Here is a 27,881-nt window from a genome sequence, read left to right as displayed (position 1 = left end):
TAAATCAGACGCCAGCACAGTTATGTCTGTTTATGAACATTTGATAACTGGATGCTTTATTAACCGCTAAACCACGTTTTAGGAGAAAATACTACAATTTGTTGAAAAATTACATTTGGAATCAAGTGTCATAATCGAATTGTACTTAGATTTTATTTTAATTAGTTCAGATAATAATAGTAGCGGAGAAGTGAAAATGGATGAGCATGTGAAAGTTGTCGGTCCAGTGAAGACTAAACTGGACACAGAGACACTGAGGAATCAGAACTGGACCAGCAGACTGTAAATCCAGCACAGAGCGGTTCAGAGAAGCTGGTGATGAAGGTGTGGAGGTGGATCAGTCTGTCAGAGACAGAGACTTCATAGAAGGACAGAGTTCCAGCAGGAACGTCCACGTAAACTGCTGCTCTGCCAGAGTCTGGACGTGGAGATGAGGAGGTGGTGGATGTTACTCTGTTATTGTGAAGGACACGGTACTGACCACCTGGAGAACAGATCAGACTCCAGGAATGATCGTTTCCTCCAAACTCACAGTCACCAGAGCCTCCTCCCCTGCTGATTCTTCTGTAACTCACTGATACACAAACAGCTCCGCTCCTCTGGACCTCCCAGTAACAGCGACCCGTCAGAACTTCTCCACACAGCAGTTGCTGATAGACATCAAACCTGTCTGGATGATCAGGATACGACTGATCCTCCTCCACACGCATCATCTTCCTGTTGTTATCAGACAGTTTGATGTTCTTGTTGACTGTGTTTGTGTCGACGGTGAGTTGACAGGAATCTGATGGAGAGAACAAACAAGCAGCTGCAGTTATTATTGATCACTTATTGATCACTGATGGACTCATGAAGGAGTGAAGATGGTTGAATAAAAACACACGTACACTTCCTCAGACCTGGTGTCAGCCATCGTTGTCCAGCAGGCTCCACCCTGGAAGGAGGAGGAGGAGGGTCAATTCAATTCAATTCAATTCAATTCAACTTTATTTCTATAGCGTCTAATACAACAGATGTTTGTCTCTAGACGCTTTTCAGAGATCCAGAACATGAACATGAACATAAACATAAACCCCCGAGCAATGATTACATAAACAGACCGGCTCAGTCTCTCTCAGAGGAAGCAGAGATGTCACAGCTTTTTCTCAACATTTACACTTCTTTCTCGAAATTTCAACTTTTTTCTCGAAATTGTACTTCAACATTCATTTTGACATTTCAACATTTTTCTCTACATTTCGACTTTTTCCTCGAAGTGCATAATGAAAAGAAAATCTTCCTCCTCTAAAATATTATTTCTATTTTTCTCCTGCCTGGCCCTGATACTCTCCCGTATTGTGGTCATGTGACGATAACGATAATTAAATATATAATGTAATATTCTACAGGAATAAAAACCAGACTAAAATGTAGACTACAAAATAAAAACTACGGTGAGACAGTAGACGCTGGCACGTACCCTGGGATAAATTATGATTAAATCTCGTCGTCAACGAATCTTTATCACCGCAGGAAAACGAGACGAGACGAAAATGCTGGTCATGTGACGATAATGATAGTTAAATATATAATGCAAAATCGTAGAGGAATAAAAACCAGACTAAAATGTAGACTACAAAATAAAAACTGCTAAAATGTGTCTTCATTTTCGTTGTCCAAAACGAGACTAGGGCTGAAACGATTCCTCGAATAATTTGAGTAATTGGATTACAAAACATGATGGAGGAATTTTTTCTGCCTCGAGGAATCGTTTAATTTTGCAGCTCAAACCAGGTATTTCCCCCGGACTACGTTTAATGCAACACAACACGCTGACGCCGCGCACGTAAAGGAATAAGAAAGAGGAGGATATGTTTGGTTTAAAGCAAAAGAAAAGGCAGAAAATGTCAAAAGTGTGGGTGATTTCCAGCTGGACACCAAGGCAACACTGTTGCTGTTTCACTGTAAGCAGTACTGGAGTTGTAAAATAAAATCAGGGGGGGTGGTGGATTTTATCATATGGGGACAGATAATTTGTGCTGATTACAAATAATGTAATATATTACAAATAATAGCAGTGACCAAAACACCTGCAGAAATACTGCAGGAATGACATAGCAGCAGTTAAATGCAGCCTTCTGTAAGCTTTAAATATCCACTGGGCTTACATCAAATACATCAAAACACAACAATAAAAAACACTTTTCTGAACTTATCAATATGACTCTGTCCTTCACAGGATAAGTAACATGATCACTGCAAAAACTCTAAATCTTAACAAGAATATTTGTCTTATTTCTAGTTAAAATGTCTCATTTTAGTAAAAAAAAATCTTATTACACTTAAAACAACGCGAGTTTGCGTGTTCTCCCCGTGCTTGCGTGGGTTTTCTCCAGGTACTCGGGTTTCCTCCCACAGTCCAAAAACATGCATGATAGGTTAATTGATGATTCTAAATTGCCCGTAGGCGTGAGCGTGAGTGTGGTTGTGAGCATGGTTTGTGTGTTTATATGTGGCCCTGTGATGGACTGGTGACCTGTCCAGGTGAACCTGCCTCTCACCTGAAATGAGCTGGGATAGGCTCCAGCAGACCCCCGTGACCCCGCAAGGGATAAAGCGGGTATAGATAATGGATGGATGGAATACACTTAAAACAAGACTCATCACTAGAAAAAACAACAATTTTATCCTGTTTCAAGTAGATTTTCACTTGAAATAAGTAGAAAAATCTGCCAGTGGAACAATATTATTTTGCTAGTAATGAAAAGATAAATCTTGTTCTATTTCGTCCCTACTGACCGCCAGGCGGTGCTGTAAGCACTGGATATCTCCCCCTCGCGCATGCGCATGTCGAGTACAATACCAACAATGTCACGTCACCCGTGACCCCTGCATGACCCCCGGAAGGGTATATCTTCCGGCGTCAGCATGGGATCTTCTCCTTATTCTTCTCGCGTCGCGCTGAAGTACAGGACGGAAATAGAAGGCTGGTTGAAAGCTTCTTCCTTTCCTCCCTAAACCGCGGCCCCCGTGCAGCTTCGTGCCGTAAGGTAGGAGTAACGATCTCTGTCGTCCTCCAAGAGGCTGTGGCCGCGCGGTATTTATTGGTGTTCGTTGCGGCGGCGGCGGCGTCTCCCCGCCCCGCCCCCCTGGCCAAGCTGACAGAAGGTAAGCTGTTGGCTGCGCCCGACACCTGAACATTCTGTGCAGTTATTTTTTCTGCTGGAAAAAAAAAAAAAAAAAAGAAGACAGAAAGGGATTATTTTTTTCTTTGGAAAAAACAATATAAACACCTTTTTTGGTCTTTCTTACAGCCGTGGTGAAGGCCACGCCCCTCTCCCACCGGCTCATTTGTGGTGACGGCAGCGTTTCGCTCCCTCTCCCACTTTATTAATTTGACATTATTTTTTCCTTGCAGATTATTTTATTCTTTTGAAAAAAAAGAAAAAAAAAGGGAAAAAAAGAAGACAGAAAAGGATTATTTTTTTCTTTTTGAAAAAACAATACAAACACCTTTTTTGGTCTTTCTTACAGCCGTGGTGAAGGCCACGCCCCTCTCCCACCGGCTCATTTGTGGTGACGGCAGCGTTTCGCTCCCTCTCCCACTTTATTAATGTGACAACATTATTTTTTCCTTGCAGATTATTTTTTTCTTTTGAAAAAAAAAAAAAAAGGAAAGAAACGAGTAAAGACGCCTATTTTTGCCTTTTCTCATAGCCGTGGTGACTGCAGCGTGGCCCTCCCCTCTCCCGCCTGCATATTGGCGGTGACGGCAGCGTGCTCGCTGTGGTGACGGCAGCGTTTCCGCTCCCCTCTCCCACTGACACACCCGTATTGACGGCAGCGTGGCCCTCCCCTCTCCCACCTGCATATCGGTGGTGACGGCAGCGTGCTCGCTGTGGTGACGGCAGCGTTTCCGCTCCCCTCTCCCACTGACACATCTGTGCTGACGGTAGCGTGGCCCTCCCCTCTCCCGCCTGCATATTGGTGGTGACGGCAGCGTGCTCGCTGTGGTGACGGCAGCGTTTCCGCTCCCCTCTCCCACTGACACCTACGTGGTGACGCAGCGTGTCCGCTCCTCTCTCCTGCCAGCACATCCGTGGCGACGGCAGCGTGTCCGCTCCCTTTCCCACCGGTCGCTGTGATGGAGCGTTCATGCTCAGGGTGCATGGCCGCCCTGGATCCTGTGGTTGACCAGGACCTCTGCGTGTCATGCCTGGGCCCTGAGCAGCCGGGGCCGTCGGCCAGCCTCCCCTCATCCCAGCCGCAGTCTTCTCTGAAGCGATCGGCAAAGAGAGTGGTGGGGGCCCCCAAACGACGGCGGATGACGAGCCAGCTCTCCTCGAAGGTAGATCGCTTGGCTGCCGACATGGAGCAGATGAAGGCGCTCCTCCTCAATCTGCAACCTGGTACTGGCCAGGTGGAACCTGCCATGCCAGAGTTTGCTCTGGGATCACCACCGCCGCTGCCAGAGGACGCCATCTCCATTGCAGCCTCGGCGAGCCACTTCAACGTGCCATCAGGAGACCCGGCCTCACAGCGCTCGGGGTTCTCCTCGCACTCATCTGCCCAGAGCTCTCGGGAGGGGACGGCTTGTTCCTCCGTGGAGAGCGTGATCCGCACTGCCCTGGCACACTTGCAGCTGGATGCACCGCGTGCGGAGGTGGCCTCTAGCGCCTTCCACAGGCGCAATCCTTCTCCGGTGGAATTCACCATTCCGCCGTCGTCGGATTTTTTGAGGGAGCTGCACTCATGCTGGAGAGATGTCACAGCCCTCTCCAGGCTGACAGCTGATGACCGCGCTCTGACGGCGATGGAGGACGCGGCAGTGGCTGGTCTCCACCACATGCCCCCCATCGAGCCCTCCATTGCAGCGCTGATAGTGGCTCCTGATGAGGCTCTGAAGCCAGATCCCAAGTGCCCCTCTACCCAGTGTAGGGTTACTGATGGGCATATTTGTAAGGCTTATGACACAGCGGCGCGCATCGGCCGGCTGGGGAACACCCTTTCTCATCTGCTACTGGCTCTCTCCACCTCCCTGCAGGGTGCACAGGTGGACGGTTCCACACGGGACTTGTGTGATGTGTCCCTACAGGCTTTTGCCTCCCAGACGAGGGAGCTGGGGCGGCTGATGTCCACCCTGGTGCACACGCGCCGTCATGTCTGGCTGGCGCAGTCACCCCTGACAGAGACTGCTCGCAGGGCTCTTCGTCAGGCACCGGCAGAACCGGGGGAGCTGTTTGGGGCAACTGCCCTGGAAGCTCTGGACCGCACCGCCCTGGCCGATGAGACCAGGCAGCGACTGGTGCACCTTCACAGGAGGGCGCCCGCTTCCAGTACACCGAGGGGTCCTTCGTCCGCCCCTGGACGTCGCCCCCAACCACCTGCCCACGGGAGCCAGCGCAGCTCCCGATGGCCCGTTGGACAGCCTGCCGGGGGCTTTCGCCCCCCTGTGCGCGGACCGCCCCGGCAGAGTCTGGGTGTTGACCTCGACCATCGCCCCCCCGGCACGTCCAGAGGCCGGGGGAGACGACGCTAGGGCCACGGGGCCGGTCGTCGGCTGCTTTTCCCGGCAGCAGCTCAGGTACTGGGCTGCCTGCTCATCGGGGCCCGGGTGGTTTCCACCCTAGCCCAGGGGTACGTATTGCAGTTCCGACACCGGCCTCCTACCTCCAGCCGGGTTGAGATGACCATCGTCAGGGACCCGGCAAACATTCTGGCCCATCATAGCACCATCATGCCGGTGGACCCCCCGCCGCGGCCTGGGGGTTCTACTTGAGCTACTTTCTCGTCAGCAAGAGAGACGACGGACGTCGTCCCATCTTGGCCCTGAGGGACCTCGACGAATACGTGAAGGTCCTGCCCTTCCGGAGGCTTGACCACAGCAGATGCCCTGCGTTGGTCAGGAGGAGGTGGTTTGCAACTGTGGACCTACAGGGCGCTTGTTTCACGTGCCGGTCGCGGCACGTCACCGGTGGTTCCGGGGGTTCGCCTACCGGGGCCACCGTTGTCGGTTCAGGGTGCTCCTGTGCGGACCCTCCCTGTCACCGAGGATTTTTTCACCAGGTGCGTGGTGGCAACCCTTGCCCCTCTTATACCTTTGGGCCTGCTGTCGCTACGCCCCCTGCAATGTGCAGCCCTCGCCTGGAGGGCAAGACGCACAGGCGCAGGCTGGTCAGGGTTTCGCAGGTGTGTGTCAATACCCTTGCACCCTGGAAAGACGGGACATTCCGGCTGAGGGGTGTGCCCTTAGATGCTGTCCCCTCCCTGCCGGGAGGCTGTCATCAGTGGTCCTCCCGGGTCCGCACGCGCCGCATCAACGTGCTGGAGCTCTGGGCTCTGCACTTCACACTAACTTTTTTTTTTGCAACTCCTGTGGGGGGGGGCACGTGCCGGGTCAGTCAGACAGTGTGTCCACTGTTCCTTGATCGGCCACCAGAGGGGGCCCCGACTCTGCACAGCTGCTGCAGGTGTCCCGGGGCCTCCTAGCGTGGACAGCTCCTTGCCTGCCCGGCCTTCGGGCGATGTTCCTGCCTGGAGACAGGAACCGGGTGACGGACTTCCTCTCCCGGCGCAAGCCGCCTTTGCAGAGGGTCCTCCAGAGGGCTCACAGGCTCCTCTTGGTGGCCCCCTTCCGACCGGGGAAACGTAGTTTCCACTGCTGCGGAGGCTCTGCTGCGACACGACATGACGCCCCCCAGAGGGACCGTCTTTCCAGCCGGGGATTCAGGTTTTGCACCCCGACCCCGTCGTTTTTGGCTCTGAGTCTGGCCGCTGCGGCGCCCGACCCATTGTTGTCAAGCTGTCCTGAACCCGTCAGGGCTGGCATCTCGAATGCCCATGTGCCTCCCACCCGCCTCTGGTATGAGTGCGAGTGGGGGAGATTCTCTGCCTGGTGTGCAGACGGGGCAGAGGACCCTGTTCTTTGCCCCGTGGCCACGATCCTGGGGTTCCTTTCGGTCCCTCCTGGATGGTGGCCGTGCTCAGTCCACTTTAAGGGTGCATGTGGCGGTCATTTCATCGCAACATGCCCTGGTTGAGAATGCCACCGTGGGGTGCCACCGGCTGGTTTCTTTTTCTCAGGGGGGCTCTGAGGCTACGCCCCCCACCCCCCCGAGGGGCCCAAAGGCCCCAGTTTTTGGTTCCATTCGATTTTATTTATATAGCGTCTAATACAACAGATGTTGTCTCTAGACGCTTTCCAGAGAACCAGAACATATACGTGAATATAAACCCCCGAGCAGTGTGGGACCTGCCCATGGTGCTAGGTGCCCTCTCTTCTCCACCCTTTTGGGCCCTTGGCCCGGGTGGGCCTGAAGTGGCTCTCTATGGAGATAGCTTTTCTCCTCGCCATGACATCGGCGAGTCGATGAGTTACATGCCCTGTCAGTCAGCTCAGGGGCTATGTTGTGGCCGAACGTGGCGTTCCTGCCCTAGGTCCTGCAGAGAGTGGGCCGAGCCCTTTGTGCCCCGTACGGGCCCTTGCTGCTTATGCTACCGCGCCTGTGCGACGGTCGGAGCAGCTTGTTCTCTGCCATGGTGGCCCCAACAGGGGGCGTGCTGTTTCTGGACAGCGCCGTCCCACTGGGTGGTGGACACCGTCGAGCGCGCCCACAGGGCCAGTGGCCGCCCCTTACCAGTGGGGGTAAGGTGCCACTCGGCCAGAAGCGTCGCAGCTTCTTGGCTGCCCTGCAGGGGGTGCCTCTGGAGGACATCTGCACCGCGACTTCGTGGACGTCGCCAGACACGTTCTCCAGGTTTTACCGGATCAATGTCGCCACTCCCCAACCATTGGGCGTGGTTCTACTCCCGGGTCCTTCTGCCCCTGATCAGTGAGGTATGTGACCGGGATTCTATGTGACATTGTTGGTATTCGTCATCCAGTGCTTACAGCACCGCCTGGCGGTCAGTAGGGACGAAATAGAACGAAAGTTACGCCTGTAACTACGGTTCTATGAGTCCCGGATGACCGCCAGGCCTGCCGGTCACTCCGAATCCTCGTGCTCTCGCGAGAAGATTCTAGGAGAAGATCCCATGCTGACGCCGGAAGATATACCCTTCCGGGGGTCATGCAGGGGTCACGGGTGACGTGACATTGTTGGTATTGTACTCGACATGCGCATGCGCGAGGGGGAGATATCCAGTGCTTACAGCACCGCCTGGCGGTCATCCGGGACTCATAGAACCGTAGTTACAGGCGTAACTTTCGTTCCACTGGCAGATTGTTCTACTTATTTCAATTAAAATTTACTTGAAACAGGTGAAAATTGTCAAATAAGTTATTTTTCTGGTGGTATTTTTCTGTTGATTACTCTAGATATTGAAATAGCAGTAAAACCACATTCATTGATGAAATGACATAAGGGATGGAAAGGAGGGATGTCAGTTTTACAGGGGGGATGATTTGGACCGTTTTTATTTCAGGGGGGATGATTTGGACCGTTTTTATTTCAGGGGGGGGTGATTTGGACCGTTTTTATTTCAGGGGGGGGTGATTTGGACCGTTTTTATTTCAGGGGGGGATGATTTGGACCGTTTGTATTTCAGGGGGGGGGTGATTTGGACCGTTTTTATTTCAGGGGGGGGTGATTTGGACCGTTTTTATTTCAGGGGGGATGATTTGGACCGTTTTTATTTCAGGGGGGTGATTTGGACCGTTTTTATTTCAGGGGGGATGATTTGGACCGTTTTTATTTCAGGGGGGATGATTTGGACTGTTTTTATTTCAGGGGGGATGATTTGGACCGTTTTTATTTCAGGGAGGGATGATTTGGACCGTTTTTATTTCAGGGGGGGGATGATTTGGACCGTTTTTATTTCAGGGGGGGATGATTTGGACTGTTTTTATTTCAGGATGATTTGGACCGTTTTTATTTCAGGGGGGGATGATTTGGACCGTTTTTATTTCAGGGGGGCATGATTTGGACCGTTTTTATTTCAGGGGGGATGATTTGAACCGTTTTTATTTCAGGGGGGATGATTTGGACCGTTTTTATTTCAGGGGGGATGCCATCTCCCCTCATCCCCCCTCAACTCCAGTACTGACTGTAAGACAGAGCTGATACACAACAGTACGTCCTCAACGCTGCAGCTTCTCCACCAACACCCTGGTTACTCCCAGAGGGAGGACCGTCACCCCAGACACGGTAAAATTAAGTTAACGTAGCACTAATGAATGAGATTAATGTTACGGTACCTTGCTAACATAACGTTAGCCCTGTGGAGGGCCGGGTTTCTATTAATTATGACGACTGTTGATGCGTCTAACGCATTTAATCTGTAAAAACACAGAGCTGTAGAGAGATGAGGGTGAAAAATAAAAACGTAATAAAGCTAACTGGGTAGTTTTCAATTGTATCTCTGTATTCATTGATAGATAAAATATCAAGCAGCGCTGGTGGCTAATGTGCTCCAATACAGCAGGGCTCATCATTTTTTTTAACACTGCCAAAACTCAAAATCTTATCAAGACTTTAACTTGAAACTTAACTAGAACTTAAAATTTCTTTGATACAAATGAAAGTTCAATTGAAACACGTGGGAATAACAGCTAACCTTTTAATTGATGTGTGTTATCAGGTGTAATGGCATTTTTAAGTTAAAATAAGAACATATCTTGGTAAGATCCATACTTTTTTGATGGAAGGCAGTGAATTTGGTCAACTGGTGTAAGTTCAGGGTTTTTAAATGCACAGCCATGAACCTACTGTATTATATAATTTAGTCTTAGTAATGTCAATTAACATTTAACATCCTATTAGGGCCCGAGCACTTACAGTGCGAAGGCCATATCGTATCTGTAGGAAATGTTCTGTTTTTTTTTTCCTTCTTCCGACGAAATGAGGGCCTTCCCCCTAAAAGTGCCTCCAAAGTCACCAAATTTTGCACCAAGCCAGGCCTGGTGAAAAATGTGATATTTAATGGTTTGCATTAATGGCCGTGGCCTAATAGCTCAAAAGCGCCCCCTAGAAAACTTTGTGCCTCAAGCCCTACAATACAGTTTGATGTATATGCACGAAAATCGGTACACACCTGTATCATGTCACAACTTAAAGAAAGGTCTCTTGGCGCCATGGCCTAAACCGAACAGGGAGTCGGCTATTTTGAATTAATCGCGTAATTTTGGCGCAATTTATGACATTCCTTCGGCCGTTAATGCGGACGGAAACGTAACGTGCACCCAGGTGTGTTATACCCCTTCTTCTGATTGGTCAATATTTGATTGTTCCTATTTTCTGCCATAACATTTCAATGGTTTGATATGGAGAGTTGTGGGTGGTGTCATCTGCTAAATGTCCAGTTCTGAAGAATCTACATCAAGTCATACAAGATTCCACTGCAGCCTGAACGTGCACAAGGGTGGAGGAAGTTTCATCGCTGCTTCCTACCTGAGTCCTACCTGAGAGTGTCCTACCTGAGGGTGTCCTACCTGAGAGTGTCCTAACTGAGAGTGTCCTACCTGAGAGTGTCCTACCTGAGAGAGTCCTACCTGAGAATGTCCTACCTGAGAATGTCCTACCTGAGAGAGTCCTACCTGAGAGTGTCCTACCTGAGTGTGTCCTACCTGAGAGTGTCCTACCTGAGAGTGTCCTACCTGAGAGAGTCCTACCTGAGAGTGTCCTACCTGAGAGTGTCCTACCTGAGGGTGTCCTACCTGAGTGTGTCCTACCTGAGAGTGTCCTACCTGAGAGTGTCCTACCTGAGAGTGTCCTACCTGAGAGTGTTATACCTGAGTGTGCCCTACCTGAGAGTGTCCTACCTGAGCGTGTCCTACCTGAGTGTGTCCTACCTGAGAGTGTCCTACCTGAGAGTGTCCTACCTGAGAGGGTCCTACCTGAGTGTGTCCTACCTGAGAGTGTCTTACCTGAGAGTGTCCTACCTGAGAGTGTCCTACCTGAGCGTGTCCTACCTGAGCGTGTCCTACCTGAGAGTGTCCTACCTGAGAGTGTCCTACCTGAGAGTGTCCTACCTGAGAGTGTCCAGTCTCCAGCGGGGATCCTCCACTCTAGACAGAAGCTTCCCTGCTGACTCCCCTGGATGGTTGTAGCTCAGGTCCAGCTCTCTCAGGTGGGAGGGGTTGGAGGTCAGAGCTGAGACCAGAGAAGAACTTCCTTCCTCTGAGATCAGACAGCCTGACAGCCTGCAGACACACAACACAGTTCTGCTGCATGTTCTCTGATCAAGTGTCCTGCTGCAGACACGTTTAGCAGCATGTTCACTGGGACTGGAAAAGACTTGAATGAATGCTGACCTGAGAGACTCCAGGTGACAGTGTGGACTCTCCAGTCCAGGACACAGCTGCTCCAGTCCAGAATCCTGCAGGTCGTTGTTGCTCAGGTCCAGTTCTGTCAGACTGGAGGACTGAGAGCTGAGAACTGAGGACAGAAGTGGACAGATGTCCTCTGAGAGGTGACAGTCACTCAGTCTGCAGACAGAAGAAAAGAAGAACAACCAGGTTATTTCACTGTTATGGAGGAAAATGTAGTTGTGTCTCCAACTGTTCTGTTGGTCTTTTAGGTCCAATGTGACATTAAAGTCTCTGGAAATGAAAGAACCAGCGTAAACTCACTCATGTGAGGTTGTGCTGAAAAAAAGACCCCAAACAAGTGAAGAAAACATGAAATGTGGAGATAAAACCAGACGTAGTCAGAAACTAGCCTCCACTCCAGAGGTCCAACATGTGCCTGTTGGTACTTACAGAACTTTCTTGGAGGCTTTGACCACCGGCAGCAGCCTCCGTAGAGCCTCCTCTGAAGCTGAGAACTTCTTCAGGTCAAACACCTCCAGATCTCCTGATGACAGTAAGATGAAGACCAGAGCCGACCACTGAGCAGGAGACAGTTTATCTGTGGAGAGACGTCCAGACCTCAGGGACTCTTGGACCTCCTCCACCAGAGACCGATCGTTCAGTTCATTCAGACAGTGGAACAGGTTGATGCTTCTCTCTGCAGACAGGTCCTCACTGATCTTCCCCTTGATGTATTTGATGGTTTTCTGATTGTTCTGTGAACTTCTTTGGTTTGGTTCCATCAGACCTCGTAGGAGGTTCTGATTGGTCTCCAGTGAAAGACCCAGGAGGAAGCGCAGGAACAAGTCCAGGTGTCCGTTTGGACTCTGTAAGGCCTTGTCCACAGCACTCTGATAGAGGTCGGTCTCTGTGTTTCTTTGTTCCTCCAGCAGGTTGACTCCAGAGTTGATCAAGTTCTGATGGACATGAAGAGCAGCCAGAAACTCCTGGACACTCAGATGGATGAAGCAGAAGACCTGGTCCTGGTACAGCCTGCTCTCCTCTCTAAAGATCTGGGTGAACACTCCTGAGTACACTGAAGCGTCTCTGACATTGATGCCACACTCTCCCAGGTCTGGTTCATAGAAGATCAGGTTTCCTTTCTGCAGCTGCTCAAAAGCCAGTTTTCCCAGAGACTCCACCATCTTCGTGCTCTCTGGACTCCAGTGTGGATCCGTCTCAGCTCCTCCATCATACTTGACCCTCTTCACTTTGGCCTGGACCACCAGGAAGTGGATGTACATCTCAGTCAGGGTCTTGGGCAGCCCCCCTCCCTCTCTGGTTTCCAGGACTTTCTCCAGGACGTTCTCCAGGACCGTAGCAGTGATCCAGCAGAAGACTGGGATGTGGCACATGATGTGGAGGCTCCGTGATGTCTTGATGTGGGAGATGATCCTGCTGCTCTGCTTCTTATTTCTGAACCTTTTACTGAAGTATTTCTCCTTCTGTGGGTCAGTGAATCCTCTGACTTCTGTCACCATGTCAACACAGTAAGGAGGGATCTGATTGGCTGCTGCGGGTCGTGTGGTGATCCAGAGACGAGCAGAAGGAAGCAGGTTCCCCCTGATGAGGTTTGTCAGCAGCACGTCCACTGAGGTGGACCTTCTGGGGTCACTGACGATTGTAGAGTTGTGGAAGTCCAGAGGAAGTCGATACTCATCCAGACCGTCAAAGATGAACACGACCTGGAACTCTTCGAAGTTGCAGATTCCTTTGGTTTCAGTGAAGAATCGATGAACAAGTTCCACCAAGCTGAACTTCTCCTCTCTCAGCACATTCAGCTCTCTGAAGGTGAATGGAAGCAGGAACTGGATGTCCTGGTTGGTTCTGCCTTCAGCCCAGTCCAGACTGAACTTCTGTGTTAGGACTGTTTTCCCGATGCCGGCCACTCCCTTCGTCATCACCGTTCTGATTGGTTCATCTCTTCCAGGTGGGGGTTTAAAGATGTCTTCCTGTCTGATGGCTGTTTCTGCTCCGTCTGGTTTCCTGGAAGCTGCTTCAATCTGTCTGACTTCATGTTCATCGTTGACCTCTCCGGCCCCTCCCTCTGTGATGTAGAGCTCCGTGTAGATCTGCTGCAGACGGGTTTTCTTTCCGGCTTTAATGATCCCCTCAAACACATGCTGGTGCTTCTTCTGCAGCTGATCTTTGAGTTTGGATTGACAAACGGCAGCAACGGTATCTAAATAAAGATGAAATGAAGTGAAGGAAGAAAAAATAAGTTTTGTGTCCTGAAATGTCCTTCATTCTCAAAACAGTCATATCAGCTATGCACCTGTTGTTTATTGTAACCGTGAGAGAGGCGCTTGGTTCACACGGTGCCGCCCCGAGCCCACTACTCCACGCCGAAGAGGAAAAAAGAAAGTGTTCTGATTAAAATAAGGAAAGTTGGACTATATAACAATTGTGTTCGTACGGATAAAGTTTAAAAAAAAAAAATTTAAAGAAATAGTCTCTTCTCCCCGTGTGTGTCTGCCTGTCATGCACGGGTACTTTCGCGCATGTTGTTTACTTTTAAGCCGGAATTATGGTTCTGCGTCACAACAACGCAGACCCTACGCCGTAGGCTCTGCGTTGGTTTGACGCGGAATCATAAATCAGCCCTGAGCAGCTCTGAGGAGAGACGGGAGGGAGGAGGGGGAGCGGGTCCCATCCCGTCTTCGCATCGCCCGCCCTCGCACAGAGAGTCTGGATGAATTGCAATCACAGGCTGAGCCTACCGTTAGTTTTTAAACTGTAAAAAGTGGGGGGGACAAATACATGATTTTGAAAAGTGTGTGGGGGGGGGGGCATGTCCCCCCTGTCCCCAGTGGAAATTGCATCGTGGCACTAACGGGCAGCAACGGCGTGCTGCCACTCAATCGCTTTATTTTATTGTATACTATTTATATACTTATTCTAACTTTTACTGTGACCACCAAATAATGTGGTTTTCCTGGCCTCCACATCATCCACAACATCTTGATCTGAGTGTCCGTGAAAGTCAGTGTCACGGTTGCTCGACACATCTCATTCATTCTGACGCCAAACAGGCTGCAGGAAGCCACTGCGCATGCTCAGTAGGCTCATCCATATGCATTTATGCTAAAAAGTGGGCGTGTAGAGGGTGGGATATGAGGCGGGTTCAGCTGCGCACCCTTCCAGCTGGACTGCGTGGAAGTCTGCGTGCACATGGTTTTATTGATCCGGATTTTTTTTTGCGAACGGCATTTTCGGCTTTTGAGTGTACGTGCACTTTTAGTATGAATCCTACGCAGTCCATTTTAAATGAGGCCCCAGGACTGTAGCTTATGTAGGAGCACTGGGTGACGAAAATGGGAAAAAATCGGTGATAAAAAATACTTAAAAAAAAGAACAGTGTTTCCTCTAGGATTCCCTTCAGACACAAGTTGTGTTTGTTTTGTGTTTGCTGGAACTGAATATTGAATCCGCACGGTTCAACTCTTTAGAATAAAACTGTTATTTACTGGGATATTAATGACCCTATTAATGAGATTTTCCTAACAGAAGATGAGCTGAGTTCCTCCACCTTCCAGTGGGTTTAATGTTGCGTCTGATCTGTGAATGTTGATCATCTACTGAGACATTGGGTGTTGTTTATCCAGCAGCTCAGATGTTCAGAGAAACGTCTTACTGCTCTGCAGGAGGTCAGCCAGCTTCTCCTGCTTCCTCCTCCTCAATAACTTCACTGTGATCTTCATGAATGTCTCTCTGATGCTCTTCTGCTCTTCATCTTCATCCTCCTCCAGACTCTCTGAGGATTCTGGGTAATCTGGACTCAGAACCTTCTGGATCTTCTTCAGCTCGTCCTTCACAAACATGACGATGTCGTCCTCCAGCAGCTGGAACAGAAGACCACATGAAGGACACAACCAGACTGAAACCAGGGAGACAAACATCAGGTCCATGTTGGACAGACTGACAGTCCACTGGTCTCCAGAGACCAGCATGGAGACAAACATCAGACCATATTGGACATACTGACAGTCCACTGGTCTCCAGAGACCAGCATGAAGACAAACATCAGGTCCATGATGGACAGACTGACAGTCCACTGGTCTCCAGAGACCAGCATGGAGACAAACATCAGGTACATGATGGACAGACTGACAGTCCACTGGTCTCCAGAGACCAGCATGGAGACAAACATCAGGTCCATGATGGACGGACTGACAGTCCACTGGTCTCCAGAGACCAGCATGGAGACAAACATCAGGTCCATGGTGGACAGACTGACAGTCCACTGGTCTCCAGAGACCAGCATGGAGACAAACATCAGGTCCATGATGGACGGACTGACAGTCCACTGGTCTCCAGAGACCAGCATGGAGACAAACATCAGGTCCATGATGGACAGACTGACAGTCCACTGGTCTCCAGAGACCAGCATGGAGACAAACATCAGGTCCATGATGGACAGACTGACAGTCCACTGGTCTCCAGAGACCAGCATGGAGACAAACATCAGGTCCATGATGGACAGACTGACAGTCCACTGGTCTCCAGAGACCAGTATGGAGACAAACATCAGGTGCATGTTGGACAGACTGACAGTCCACTGGTCTCCAGAGACCAGCATGCAGATGGACTTCAGGACAACAGGAGCAGCAGTTGTTGTTCATGTACAGACCTGAAAGATGGAGTCCAGCTGGGTCTGATGCTGCTGGACAGACGGACCACTGGGGGACTCTGAGATCTGCTGGTCCACTCTGTGGAGGAACCAGGAAGAATTAGCTCACATCATGTCTGTCCTCACAGAGACAAACAGAAGCTGAAGGTCCATGAAGTCCTGTTGGGATGAGGACAGTTCACCAGAGGACTGGTGGTGGTGAATGTTTACTAGTCCTGCTGATCCAACGAGAAAATGTGACCTCAGTGAGAGTTCCGCTCATTCACACGTTCACAAGATCCAGTTCTGCTCCAAGAAACGTGAGAGATCAAGAAGACGGACAACTGATGGAGACATGAAGTAGCTGATGAACTCTGGACCATCATCAGGATCAGTAAGAGGAACTCTGGACCATCATCGGGATCAGTAAGAGGAACTCTGGATCATCATCAGGATCAGTAAGAGGAACTCTGGACCATCATCAGGATCAGTAAGAGGAACTCTGGATCATCATCAGGACCAGTAAGAGGAACTCTGGACCATCATCAGGATCAGTAAGAGGAACTCTGGACCATCATCAGGATCAGTAAGAGGAACTCTGGACCATCATCAGGATCAGTAAGAGGAACTCTGGACCATCATCAGGATCAGTAAGAGGAACTCTGGACCATCATCAGGATCAGTAAGAGGAACTCTGGACCATCATCAGGATCAGTAAGAGGAACTCTGGATCATCATCAGGATCAGTAAGAGGAACTCTGGACCACCATCAGGATCAGTTAGAGGAACTCTGGACCATCATCAGGATCAGTAAGAGGAACTCTGGATCATCATCAGGATTAGTAAGAGTGTTACGGCCCCCAGCCGTTACTGCCTTTGATTTAGTGTGTAATTGTACTTAATATTTTGTTTCTGTATTTTTTGGGCGAGTAAGCACTCCTGTTTTGATCCATCTTGTTCTTCCCACTGACAGTTCAGATTGACAGGTCCCGCCTCCTGCCGCAGCCATTGGTCCTCCGCAGCTGTGGCAGATCAGACTGACGAGCTGACACCAAGCTGCTGGTCCAGCTCAAAAGCAGCACACCTCAGTCAGCATGTCGAGGGCTGCTACTGTTCAGTGTGGCAATCCTCCTCGCTGTGTTCTGTGCTCTTTGTGATCTGTGATCTGTGTTAGTCTGCTGTCTGCTTGTGAGCAGTTCTGGTTTGAGTTAGCTGTATTAGCTGTGTGGTTTTGTAACTGGCTGTAGCCTGTATTTTATTTTATACCGAAGCAGTAAGGGTAAACCGCCATTTCATTTGATCCCCTTTTTCTCCTGTTTTTGTTACGTTAGGAAGTTAGGCTCAGATATTGTAATTCTGTTTGATCTTTTGTTTCCTCCCAGGGCTTAGGTAGTCTGGTTGAGAAGATAGTTTCTTTTGTTTGTTGTTTTGGCCTAGGTTTACCCCGAAGAGAAGCTTCATTTTCATTTTTGTCATTTTGTTTCTTTTGTGCTAACCCGGTTAGCACTGATTTGAATTTTGGATGTTGAACCTTGAGCTGTACAACAATAAATACAGCCTTTTTGTTGTGAACCATCTCTTGCTGCCTCATTCTTATGTTGCGCCTCTGTTCCCCTAGCCTGGGACGCAACAAAGAGGAACTCTGGACCATCATCAGGATCAGTCCTCTGGAAGGTGAGACCTCCAGATGTGTCAACCAGAGGAAAATACATGATTTAAATACATTTAATGTGTTTAAACATATCTCACCTCTCTGAAGAAGAACGTTGGTCTCCTTTAAAGTCAAATAACCAGCCCTTTGAGTCGTCGCTCTTCAAGGACAAACAGCTGGGTTCATGTTCCAGAGCGTCTCCTTTCTGATGGACCCTGATAGAAGACAACAGTGAAATGTACATATTCTATTTAAATGAAAAATAAGTTATACAGATAAAAATATTTAGTCTATTTAAAAAGTATTAAACCTAAATCTTTCGCAGCGTTTGGATACACTCACCTCTTTAGAGCAGAACGTTGGTCTCCTTCAAAGAAGACTATCAAGTCTTTTAATCGGTTGCTCTTCAAGGAGACACAGCTGGGTCCAGGTCCAGTTCCAGGTCCAGGTCCAGGTCCAGGTCCAGGTCCAGGTTGATTCCTGTAATAATGATGTTTGGTGATGTGAGTCTTGAGCTCTGACATGCAGAAGAGTCAGGGACAGTTAGAGATGCTCATCTCACCTCTGAGCTTTGCTCCGACTCTCATGTTCCCCACACAGAGAGGTTTTAGAGGGAAGGACTCCGTCCTCTCCGTCCTCACACTGGTCCATTCTGCTGAATTCACGTCCACATCAGCTCACACACACACCTTCATCTGCAGAGGAAACACACATCACTGGTGCTGCACACAGACCAGCTGATCCTGCTCTGGTTTGTTGCTTGTTTTTTTGCTTCTACTGAGCAGTAGAGGTCACTTGGCTCTATAATTAGCGTCAACATCAACTCTGCCATTTTGCATTCTGACCTCCAAATGCTGGCCTCACTTAACTTTCCCTCAGTTATGGAATCGGTTGAACACTACAACCATTCTCTTCACCACCTCCTGGATGTACATGCCCCTCTCAAAACAAGGACTGTGTCTTTCTCCCGCACTGCCCCCTGGTTCACCAATGAACTGCGCAGGATGAAAGCTGCTGGCCGGGCCATTGAAAGGCGAGTCAAATCATCCGGCCTGGTGGTACACAAGCTGGCCTACAAAGACCATCAGAAGGCCTACGCAGCAGCCCTTAAAGAAGCCCGGTCCACCTATTATTCAAACATCATCAACAGCAGTCCAGGAAATTCAAAACAACTTTTTTCCACCATAAATCTTCTCCTAAACTCCAAAAACCAAACCCAGACAGAGTCCACAGCCGAACACTGCAACAGATTTCTTTCATTTTTCAAGGACAAGATCAACTCCATCCGGTCCCAGCTCGCAGGCTCCTCAGCACCATTTCTGCCACCTGCCTGCCCTCTACCTGCACCCTTCAGCACCATTGTTCCTGTCACACAGCCGAAGTTGAGAGTCTCATCAAAACAATGAAACCCTCCACTTCCACTTTGGATCCCATTCCTACAGCACTCATCAAATCCAACCTGTCTGTCATAAGCCCTCTCATCACACAAATAATAAACCACTCGTTAAACTCTGGTCATGTCCCGCCGTCACTCAAGACTGCCATTATCAAGCCCCTTCTGAAAAAACCCAGCCTCGACCCAGAATGTCTTTCCAACTACCGGCCCATTTCCCATCTTCCATTTCTGTCCAAGGTGCTTGAAAAAGCTGTTGCCACACAATTACAGGAACATCTTCAACACCATTCACTATTTGAAACTTTCCAATCTGGTTTCCGTACTGCCCATAGTACAGAAACAGCATTATTGAGGGTAACCAATGACCTTCTCATCTCCGCCGACTCTGGATCCCCCTCCCTGCTCATCCTCCTCGACCTTTCAGCAGCCTTCGATACTGTTGACCACCACATCCTCCTAAACCGTCTGCACACCGACGTTGGTCTCCATCACTCCACACTGGACTGGTTCACCTCCTACCTTGGTAACAGGACAGAGTATGTCAGCTTGGGATCTTCCAAGTCCCAAACAGCCCCTGTTACGTGTGGTGTCCCCCAAGGATCTGTCCTAGGACCTCTCCTTTTTATCTTGTACATGCTGCCCCTGGGTCGTGTCATCAGCCGGCACGGAGTCTCGTTTCACTGCTATGCCGATGACACTCAGCTGTACCTCCGGACTGACCCCAACCTTCGTTCCACCCCAGTCCCCTCATCTTCACCTACTCAAGCCCTCTCTAACTGCCTGGAGGAGATTAGGGCGTGGATGAGTCACAACTTCCTCCAACTCAACAGTTCCAAAACCGAAGCCATACAAATTGGCACCCCTCACCAGGTCCAGTCAGCACCCATAACCACCATCTCCTTCTCCGGTCAAGACATCCCCCTCTCCACCTCTGTTACAAACCTCGGTGTGAAGCTGGACCCACAACTCACCTTCATAAACCACATCAAACATCTGTACAAAACCTGCTTCTTCCACATAAAGAACCTATCCAAACTCCGCCCCTTCCTCATTTTCCCTGATGCAGAAAAACTCGTCCACGCTCTTATCTCCTCCAGGCTTGACTACTGCAACAGCCTGCTCATCGGTATCCCCAACAAACACCTTCGGAAACTCCAACTCATTCAGAACTGTGCCGCCCGAACTCTGATGAGAACCTGCATAACCGCAAGAATCCAATTCAAGATCGCCCTCATCACCCACCTCTGCATCTACAGCACTGCCCCTCAATACCTCAAAGACCTCCTGACCCCTCACTCATCCACCCGGAACCTCCGCTCACAAAAGACCAACCTCCTCTATCAGCCCCGCACACGACTCCGCTCCATGGGAGACCGAGCTTTCTGCACCGCTGCCCCCCACATCTGGAACTCCCTCCCTGAACACCTCCGTCAACCCCAGTCTGTGGACACCTTCAAAAAGGGGCTTAAAACTTTCCTGTTCAGGAAGGCTTTCCCTGGTCTTTCTTAGATGTTTTTTACTATTTTTATGCTTTTTTTACTTCTCGTCTTTTATGTGCCCTGACTTTCCCTTGTTCATGTAATGCACTTTGAGATTATACATGAAAAGTGCTCTACAAATAAAATGTATTATTATTATTATTATTAATTAGGGCCCGAGCACTTACAGTGCAAAGGCCCTATTGTATCTGTAGGAATTATTATTTTTTTCTTTCTTTCTTTTTTATTTTTCTGACAAAAGGAGGGCCTTTTTGCCCCGCTAACCGTGCCCCAAAAGTCACCAAATTTTGCACGCCAGGCGTGGCGAAAAATTTGATATTTAAAGCGACACTACGTAACTTTTCCACCTTAATATCATATTTCCAGAGTCATTGTGATGGTACATCAACTTCCAACAGGTTTAATGAACCTCTGTCCTGGTCTGAGGGGTCTGTATCTCCTTCACTGGCACAATGTAACTTTGAGGAGCATGGTAGGAACCCTGCCACACTAAAAAACTACACATTTTTACGGCTTTGACTGCTTTACGGCATACGTCACTTCCCCCTCCTTCCCGATTCGTAGTCGAGACGAAAATGGGCGGGGCTTGGAGCGCAGCTCCGCAGAAGCTGGTAACCCGTTGCTGTGTTGTGGCTGCAGCAGCTCCACACAACAGACGTGGGGAAAAGATCAATAATGGTTTCACTTTTCACCGCTTTCCTGCTCGGAGGCAGAACCACGGAGGCCGGCCAATTATCTGAGATAACAAATTAAAAGAGTAAAAGAGTCGTCGGCTCGGTTGGATCGCGGCTGTAACGAGTCCGACCAAACATAACGTTCCTCAGTAAACAAACAAACACGCACACAGACGGGCGTCGGATCAAAATACGGGTTTATTAAACCACAAACAAACACTCACAGACCGGGGTCGGATCATTCAAACGGGTTTTATTCCCCACTTCTCCAGCTAAATGCAGTTGTTGGCCAGCTCTCTGCGGTGCGATTAATTTTGTTGAGGAAAAAATATTAACTCTTATTTGTAGCTGCAGAGGAAAAAAATAATCTCACAAGGAAAAAAAAATATTGCTCACGCCTCTTCAAAGCAGTCAAAAAAAAGAAAAGAAAAGTAAGAGTAATACAAAACATGTACTGTATGTTGTACTATTATACTAATTTATTGAAATACATGGCGAGTCAAACATTTACCAAAGCAGCTGCCAAACACTCCTAAACAAGGTAGCCGGAGACGGTGGTTGTGCAGAACTGCGGCAGTAAATCCTTCTAAAGAGTGGCGCTCCGACGAGGAGCTCCATTCTTTAGTAGGGATTTCATATGGATCCAGACCGTTAATAATCATTATTTTCTCCATATACCGCTCCCTGGCTTCCTTGTTTAAGGTATCCCGGTAAATTCCAGTTCCTTTCCAGCAGTTTAACATCTTTTTTTTGCGTTCCGTCTGTTCACTTGGTGAAACAGAAAAGCGTCCCGTCTTCTCTCAAAACAAATGCAGCGACGGGACAGGAGTTTTCCGGCAGTACGCGCTGGTGCTCATGGGAAACGTAGTGTTCTTTCTGGTAAAGCACTACCGCTTTTGTCCAAAAGATGCCGCCAAACTCAGAAAAGCTGAAAGTTACGTTGTGCTGCTTTAATGGTTTGGATTTAAGTACATGGCAAAATGGCTCAACAGCGCTCCCTAGAAACCTTTGTGCCTCAAGCCCCACAATACGGTTTGACGTACATCCACGTACACACCTGTATCATGTCACAACTTAAACAAAGGTCTCTTGGCGCCATGGCCGAAACCCAACAGGAAGTCGGCCATTTTTAATTAATTGTGTAATTTTGCCGCAATTTATTTATTTCGCCATTTCTTCGGCCGCTTCTTCGCCCGAACCGTAACGTGCACCCAGGTGTGTTATACATCAATATTTGCGTTTCCATCCTGCGACGACGCGCATTACTTTCTCAGTCAAAAGCGTTACCGTGGCGACGATAGACGCAAAAAAGCGCGCCCCCCCTTCATCTGATTGGTCCATATTTGATAGTTCCTATTTTCAGCCATAAGTTTTGAATGGTTTGATATAGAGAGTCGTGGGTGGTGTCATCCACTAAATGTCCAGGCCTGAAGAATCTACATTAGTCATACAAGCTTCCACTGCAGTGAGGTGATTCTGTGAACAGTTTTTATTGCAGAAACTTGAAAATCTTGTTACTGTAAATGTGACGAAGCTCAGAGGTTTATCTGCAGGGACAAAGGTTCAATGTGCAAATATAAGGAGATATAAACATGCCGTATCCAGTGCAAACGAGTAATAAATGTGATATGAGGTGTGATGATTGACAGAGTTCAGAGTCCAGAGTGCTGGGTGTGTCTTGATTAAGAAGTCTTATGACCTGGAGAAGAAACTTCTTTTACGTCTCTCAGTAAAAATGTTTCAGTTAATCAGCCTGTTGTTTTTAACCCCGTCTGCATGAACCTCTGGGAGCTTCTGTGTCAACAGTGATGCTGTTGGAAGTTCAGTCAGGAAGACTTCTGGATGAAGATACGCCGTCTTCAGTAGTTACACAAGCACCAAAGAACAACTTCTTCCAGGAACCAAACTGACTTTAATGCTGGAGACGACAGCTTCATTCCAGGAAATAAAAACACCTCACAGTTTGATTGATGAAGAAAACTAATCATCATTGATCATCACTGTGTCTCTGATCTGTGCAGCGGCAGCAGCTTTGGATCAGAAAGGTTTATCGCACGCAGCAAAAAAACTGAAGAATCATACTAAATACAGAACCAAATCCTTAACGTTTATGAATAAAATAAAGTATGCTGGTCTAAAGACTGTGTAACTCAAAGGTCCAGTGACTTGTAAAGTTTCACTGAGTTACCGTATATTTATTCTACATACTGCAGCCAATAGAAATGCATTGTCATCTAACAATCATGTAGATTTGTCTTCAGACACAAGAATGACCAAAGTCTGCAGTGAAAACCTTCTCCAACCACGACGGAGCAGAAACTAACAGGAAAGTTCCTGAAGAAAAAGTTCAAACTTACAGTTTCTAAAAACAGTCCGAAGAGTTGAAGATGAAGATTCTGCAGTCTGAAGAAAAACAACTGAGACGCAACTGAACTGATCCTGGAATGAGTCAGAGCTGGAGGAGGAGGAGGAGGAAGAGGAGGAAGAGGAGGATGAGGAGGAGGAAGAGGGGGAGGAGGAGGAGGAGGAGGAGGAGGAGGAGGAGGAGGAGGAGGAGGAGGAGGAGGAGGAGGAGGAGGAGGAGGAGGAGGAGGAGTCTAATAAATAATCTGGCTGAACTTAAAAAACGAAGGTGACCATTTATATTGAAGGTTGTAACTTAATTTCAACTAAATTATTGAGTAAATGAACTGGGGCCTCATTTATAAAAGAGTGTGTAGGATTCAGACTAAAAGTGCACGTAAACCCAAAAGCTGAAAATGGCGTGCACAAAAAAATCCTGATTTATAAAACCGTGTGCACGCACACTTGCACGCAATGTTCTCTTTATAAATCCCAGTCCAGCTGGAAGGTTGAAGGTGAATTCTCCTCATATCCCGCCCTCTACACGCCCACTTTTTACCAAGAATGGTCAATGCAAAGTAGTTAATGACTGTATTTGCATATGAATGATCCTGCTGAGCATGTGCAGCGCCACCTGCAGTCTGTTTCTGCTGCGTCAGGATGAATGAGACGTGTCGAGCCAACGGGACACTAAATTTCAGGGAGACTGAGATGGAGATGTTGTGGAGGAGGTGGAGGACAGGAAAACCACCAGGAAAACCACAGGAAAACCACAGGAAAACCACCAGGAAAACCAGCAGGAAAACCACCAGGAAAACCACCAGGAAAACAACCAGGAAAACCACCAGGAAAACCACCAGGAAAACCAGCAGGAAAACCACCAGGAAAACCACATTATTTGGCGGTCACAGTAGTAAAAAGTGATATCCTGCAAGAATCTGATTTGTGGCCGCGGGAGCGCGCGCGGGAGCGCGCGCGGGAGCGCGCACAGCAGCCCGCTGAGCGATAGCGCTGAAACGTCACATTTTCAGATTATGAAGCTCAAGAATGAGATCAAGTCATATTTAGGCATTATTATATCATTAACTGTATTTGGCCTTCAATCAATTTTTGGCAGGTAAAAAGACCCATTTTCAGGGGAGAAATCAGATTCTGGCAGGAAATCTCTTTTTGGCACGACGACGGCCCAGCCTGCACCGCGGACACGCCGGGCCGGTAGGATGATTGACAGATGAAAATACCCCGTCAGATCACGCTTCCACATAGACATCAACATTTATCTATGTGGAAGCGTGATCTGACGGGTTTTTTTTTACGCCGAAGCGTCGTACACATAGATCTATGTGAAGCACTTTCTGACTTCCTGCTGTTAAATCGTCTATTTGCATGAAAAAGCCTTTGTAAAAAAAGAAACTGAGATAAAAGAAACGGAGATGGTACGGTAGTATTTTCTGCCGAGGTCGGAAACCTGCAGAACACCGGCTTGGGTGTACATGGATCTATAACACATGGATCTATAACACATGGATCTATAACACATATATGTATAACACATGGATCTATAACACATAGATCTATAACGCTGCAGGCTTGGGTGCTTGGGTCGCTGACCTCTGTGTTCAAATGTCCAACTTTACAGCAGAAAGAAACATATTTACAGTCTGGTTCAAAACACCGAAAGAGGAGTAAAAAAATAAGGTTGTATCTTCATTGTTGTTAAACATAATTTAGATGATGGATGTTTTAGCAGTTATTAAACTACTGACATTCAAAAGTAGGAAAAGGGAAATAAAACTCACAGTCAGAAACATTTCATCCAGATGAGTCCTCGCTCCATTCTGAGTTGTATTAATGTACAGATGGTTTATTTTATGTTAACTAAATGTAATGTTTCTGGATGAGAGTTAGTCTGTAATCTGAGCTGTGATGTCATAAAGTACGCTGATGTCTCCAACTGCAGAAACACTGAACTTTGTCCTCCATACTGCAGTAAAGCTGTTTATTAGATTAATATTTAACACCCCCCGTGACCCTGCAAAGGATAAAGCGGGTATAGATAATGGATGGATGGATATTTAACAGCCAGCAGGCAGAAGCTGCAGCCACCACCTTTAGTTAACCGCTATGGTCCGGGGTCAGAACTCTGAGAACACACTTCACCACGGTCCAGAAAGAGATGTTTACAATATATGTGTTTGGAACTACTGAAGACAACAGCAGTTAGTTCGTAGGACAAAGAGAGGACTGGCCCTTTAACGGACCCTCATCACACTAATCTGCCCCCCCAGGCACCGACTTCCCTGTGTTGCTGCAACAGAACCACAACACACCGTAGGATCCCAGCTACTCTGGTATTAACATGCAGGTAAACACACCTGAATCCTCCCAGTACACTCTGGTATTAACATGCAGGTAAACACACCTGGATCCTCCCACTCTGGTATTAACATGCAGGTAAACACACCTGGATCCTCCCACTCTGGTATTAACATGCAGGTAAACACACCTGGATAGTGTTGGGTCCACTTCTCTTCACCATCTACCTCCTACCCCTGGGTTCAATTCTCCGTCATCATGGGGTCCATTTTCACTTCTACGCCGATGACACACAGATATATATCTCCTCCAAACCCACCGCTGCCATTCCTCCCATTTCCCTCACCACCTGCCTGCACGACATCAATACCTGGATGGGCAAAAACTTCTTAAAACTCAACGACAATAAAACTGAGGCTCTTCTCATTGTCTCCAAATCCACCCTCACCAAGTCACAACTCTCTCCCGCTCCTCCCATCATCATCGACGGCTTTTCCCCCCACGTCAAGAGCCTCGGCGTCATTCTGGACAGTACACTCTCATTTGCACCTCACATTCACAACATCACCCGGACTGCATTCTTCCACCTCCGCAACATCTCCAGACTCCGTCCAGCACTGTCCCAATCCAGCACCGAAATCCTGGTCCACTCATTCATCACATCCCGTATCGATTACTGCAACGCCCTCCTCACTGGCCTCCCAACCAAACTCACCGACAAACTACAACTCATTCAGAACTCGGCCGCCCGGATCATCACCCGCACCAAGTCATCTGACCACATCACCCCGTCCTTATCCAACTCCACTGGCTCCCAGTCCAATACCGCATCATCTACAAAAACCTCCTCCTCACCCACAAAGCCCTTCACAACCTAGCCCCCACCTACCTCTGTGACCTCCTGCAAGAATACACTCCCTCCTGCACCCTCCGCTCAACCTCTGCTGGACTTCTTAACAAGAATACACTCCCTCCTGCACCCTCCGCTCAACCTCTGCTGGACTTCTTAACAAGAATACACTCCCTCCTGCACCCTCCGCTCAACCTCTGCTGGACTTCTTAACAAGAATACACTCCCTCCTGCACCCTCCGCTCAACCTCTGCTGGACTTCTTAACAAGAATACACTCCCTCCTGCACCCTCCGCTCAACCTCTGCTGGACTTCTTAACAAGAATACACTCCCTCCTACACCCTCCGCTCAACCTCTGCTGGACTTCTTAACAAGAATACACTCCCTCCTGCACCCTCCGCTCAACCTCTGCTGGACTTCTTAATAAGAATACACTCCCTCCTGCACCCTCCGCTCAACCTCTGCTGGACTTCTTAACAAGAATACACTCCCTCCTGCACCCTCCGCTCAACCTCTGCTGGACTTCTTAACAAGAATACACTCCCTCCTGCACCCTCCGCTCAACCTCTGCTGGACTTCTTAACAAGAACACACTCCCTCCTGCACCCTCCGCTCAACCTCTGCTGGACTTCTTAACACTCCCACCTCACACCTCAGCACCATGGGTGCTCGAGCTTTCAGTTGTACGGCACCCAGACTCTGGAACTCCCTCCCCCCACACATAAAACAAATACACTCCATCACCACATTCAAAACTCAACTCAAAACTCACCTGTTCAAACTTGCCCACTCACTCTGACCGGACATTGTGCAATACATCTCACCAGTTTATTTAGTGTTTTATTTACTTTTTCTTTTCTATGTTGTCTATTGCTGCTTTTACGGATGTCTTTTTGTATTTTTAACTTACCAAATGTATTTTTAATTGTATTTCTTGTTTTAATCCTGTAAGGTGACCTATATATATATATATATATATATATATATATATATATATATATATATATATATATATATATATATATATATATATATATTCCCATTTTTTCTACCTGAACTTCTGCTGAACTTCCACCGACTCTGCGTCGAACCGTCGTCTCCTTCGTCCTTCAGTTCCAGCTGTGACTCCGTTAACGGGAATGATCTTTGTCCAGAAACGGAGCTGCTGGCAGTTTAAAAACTGCTCCGATCTCCTTCACACGGAGCTCCCCGCGCAGAAACCCGTCCACGAGAAAGTGAGAGGAAACTTCACTAAAGTATCTGAGTTTTCTCACTT

General features: G+C 48.4%; 1 protein-coding gene across 2 annotated transcripts; it reads right to left on the bottom strand.

The window, feature by feature from the left end:
* Positions 1-27,881, bottom strand: LOC133420131 (NLR family CARD domain-containing protein 3-like). Of its 2 annotated transcripts, XM_061709717.1 has the most exons (12): positions 27,658-27,881; positions 23,453-23,550; positions 18,089-18,221; positions 17,869-18,006; positions 17,625-17,741; positions 15,897-15,975; positions 14,901-15,108; positions 11,678-13,448; positions 11,231-11,404; positions 10,949-11,119; positions 888-934; positions 1-784 (listed from the first exon to the last, which is right to left on the bottom strand). In XM_061709717.1, the coding sequence occupies exons 3-12, from the start codon at positions 18,175-18,177 to the stop codon at positions 234-236; spliced, it is 3,345 nt and encodes a 1,114-aa protein (XP_061565701.1). In that variant the 5' UTR covers positions 18,178-18,221; positions 23,453-23,550; positions 27,658-27,881; the 3' UTR covers positions 1-233. The 2 variants fall into 2 exon arrangements, with proteins under 2 accessions (XP_061565701.1, XP_061565700.1); XM_061709716.1 differs by lacking the exon at positions 23,453-23,550.

The sequence above is a fragment of the Cololabis saira genome, chromosome 20 (assembly GCF_033807715.1).
Source record: "Cololabis saira isolate AMF1-May2022 chromosome 20, fColSai1.1, whole genome shotgun sequence".
Classification (NCBI taxonomy): Eukaryota; Metazoa; Chordata; class Actinopteri; order Beloniformes; family Belonidae; genus Cololabis; species Cololabis saira.
This window is presented reverse-complemented; position numbering and strand designations above follow the sequence as displayed.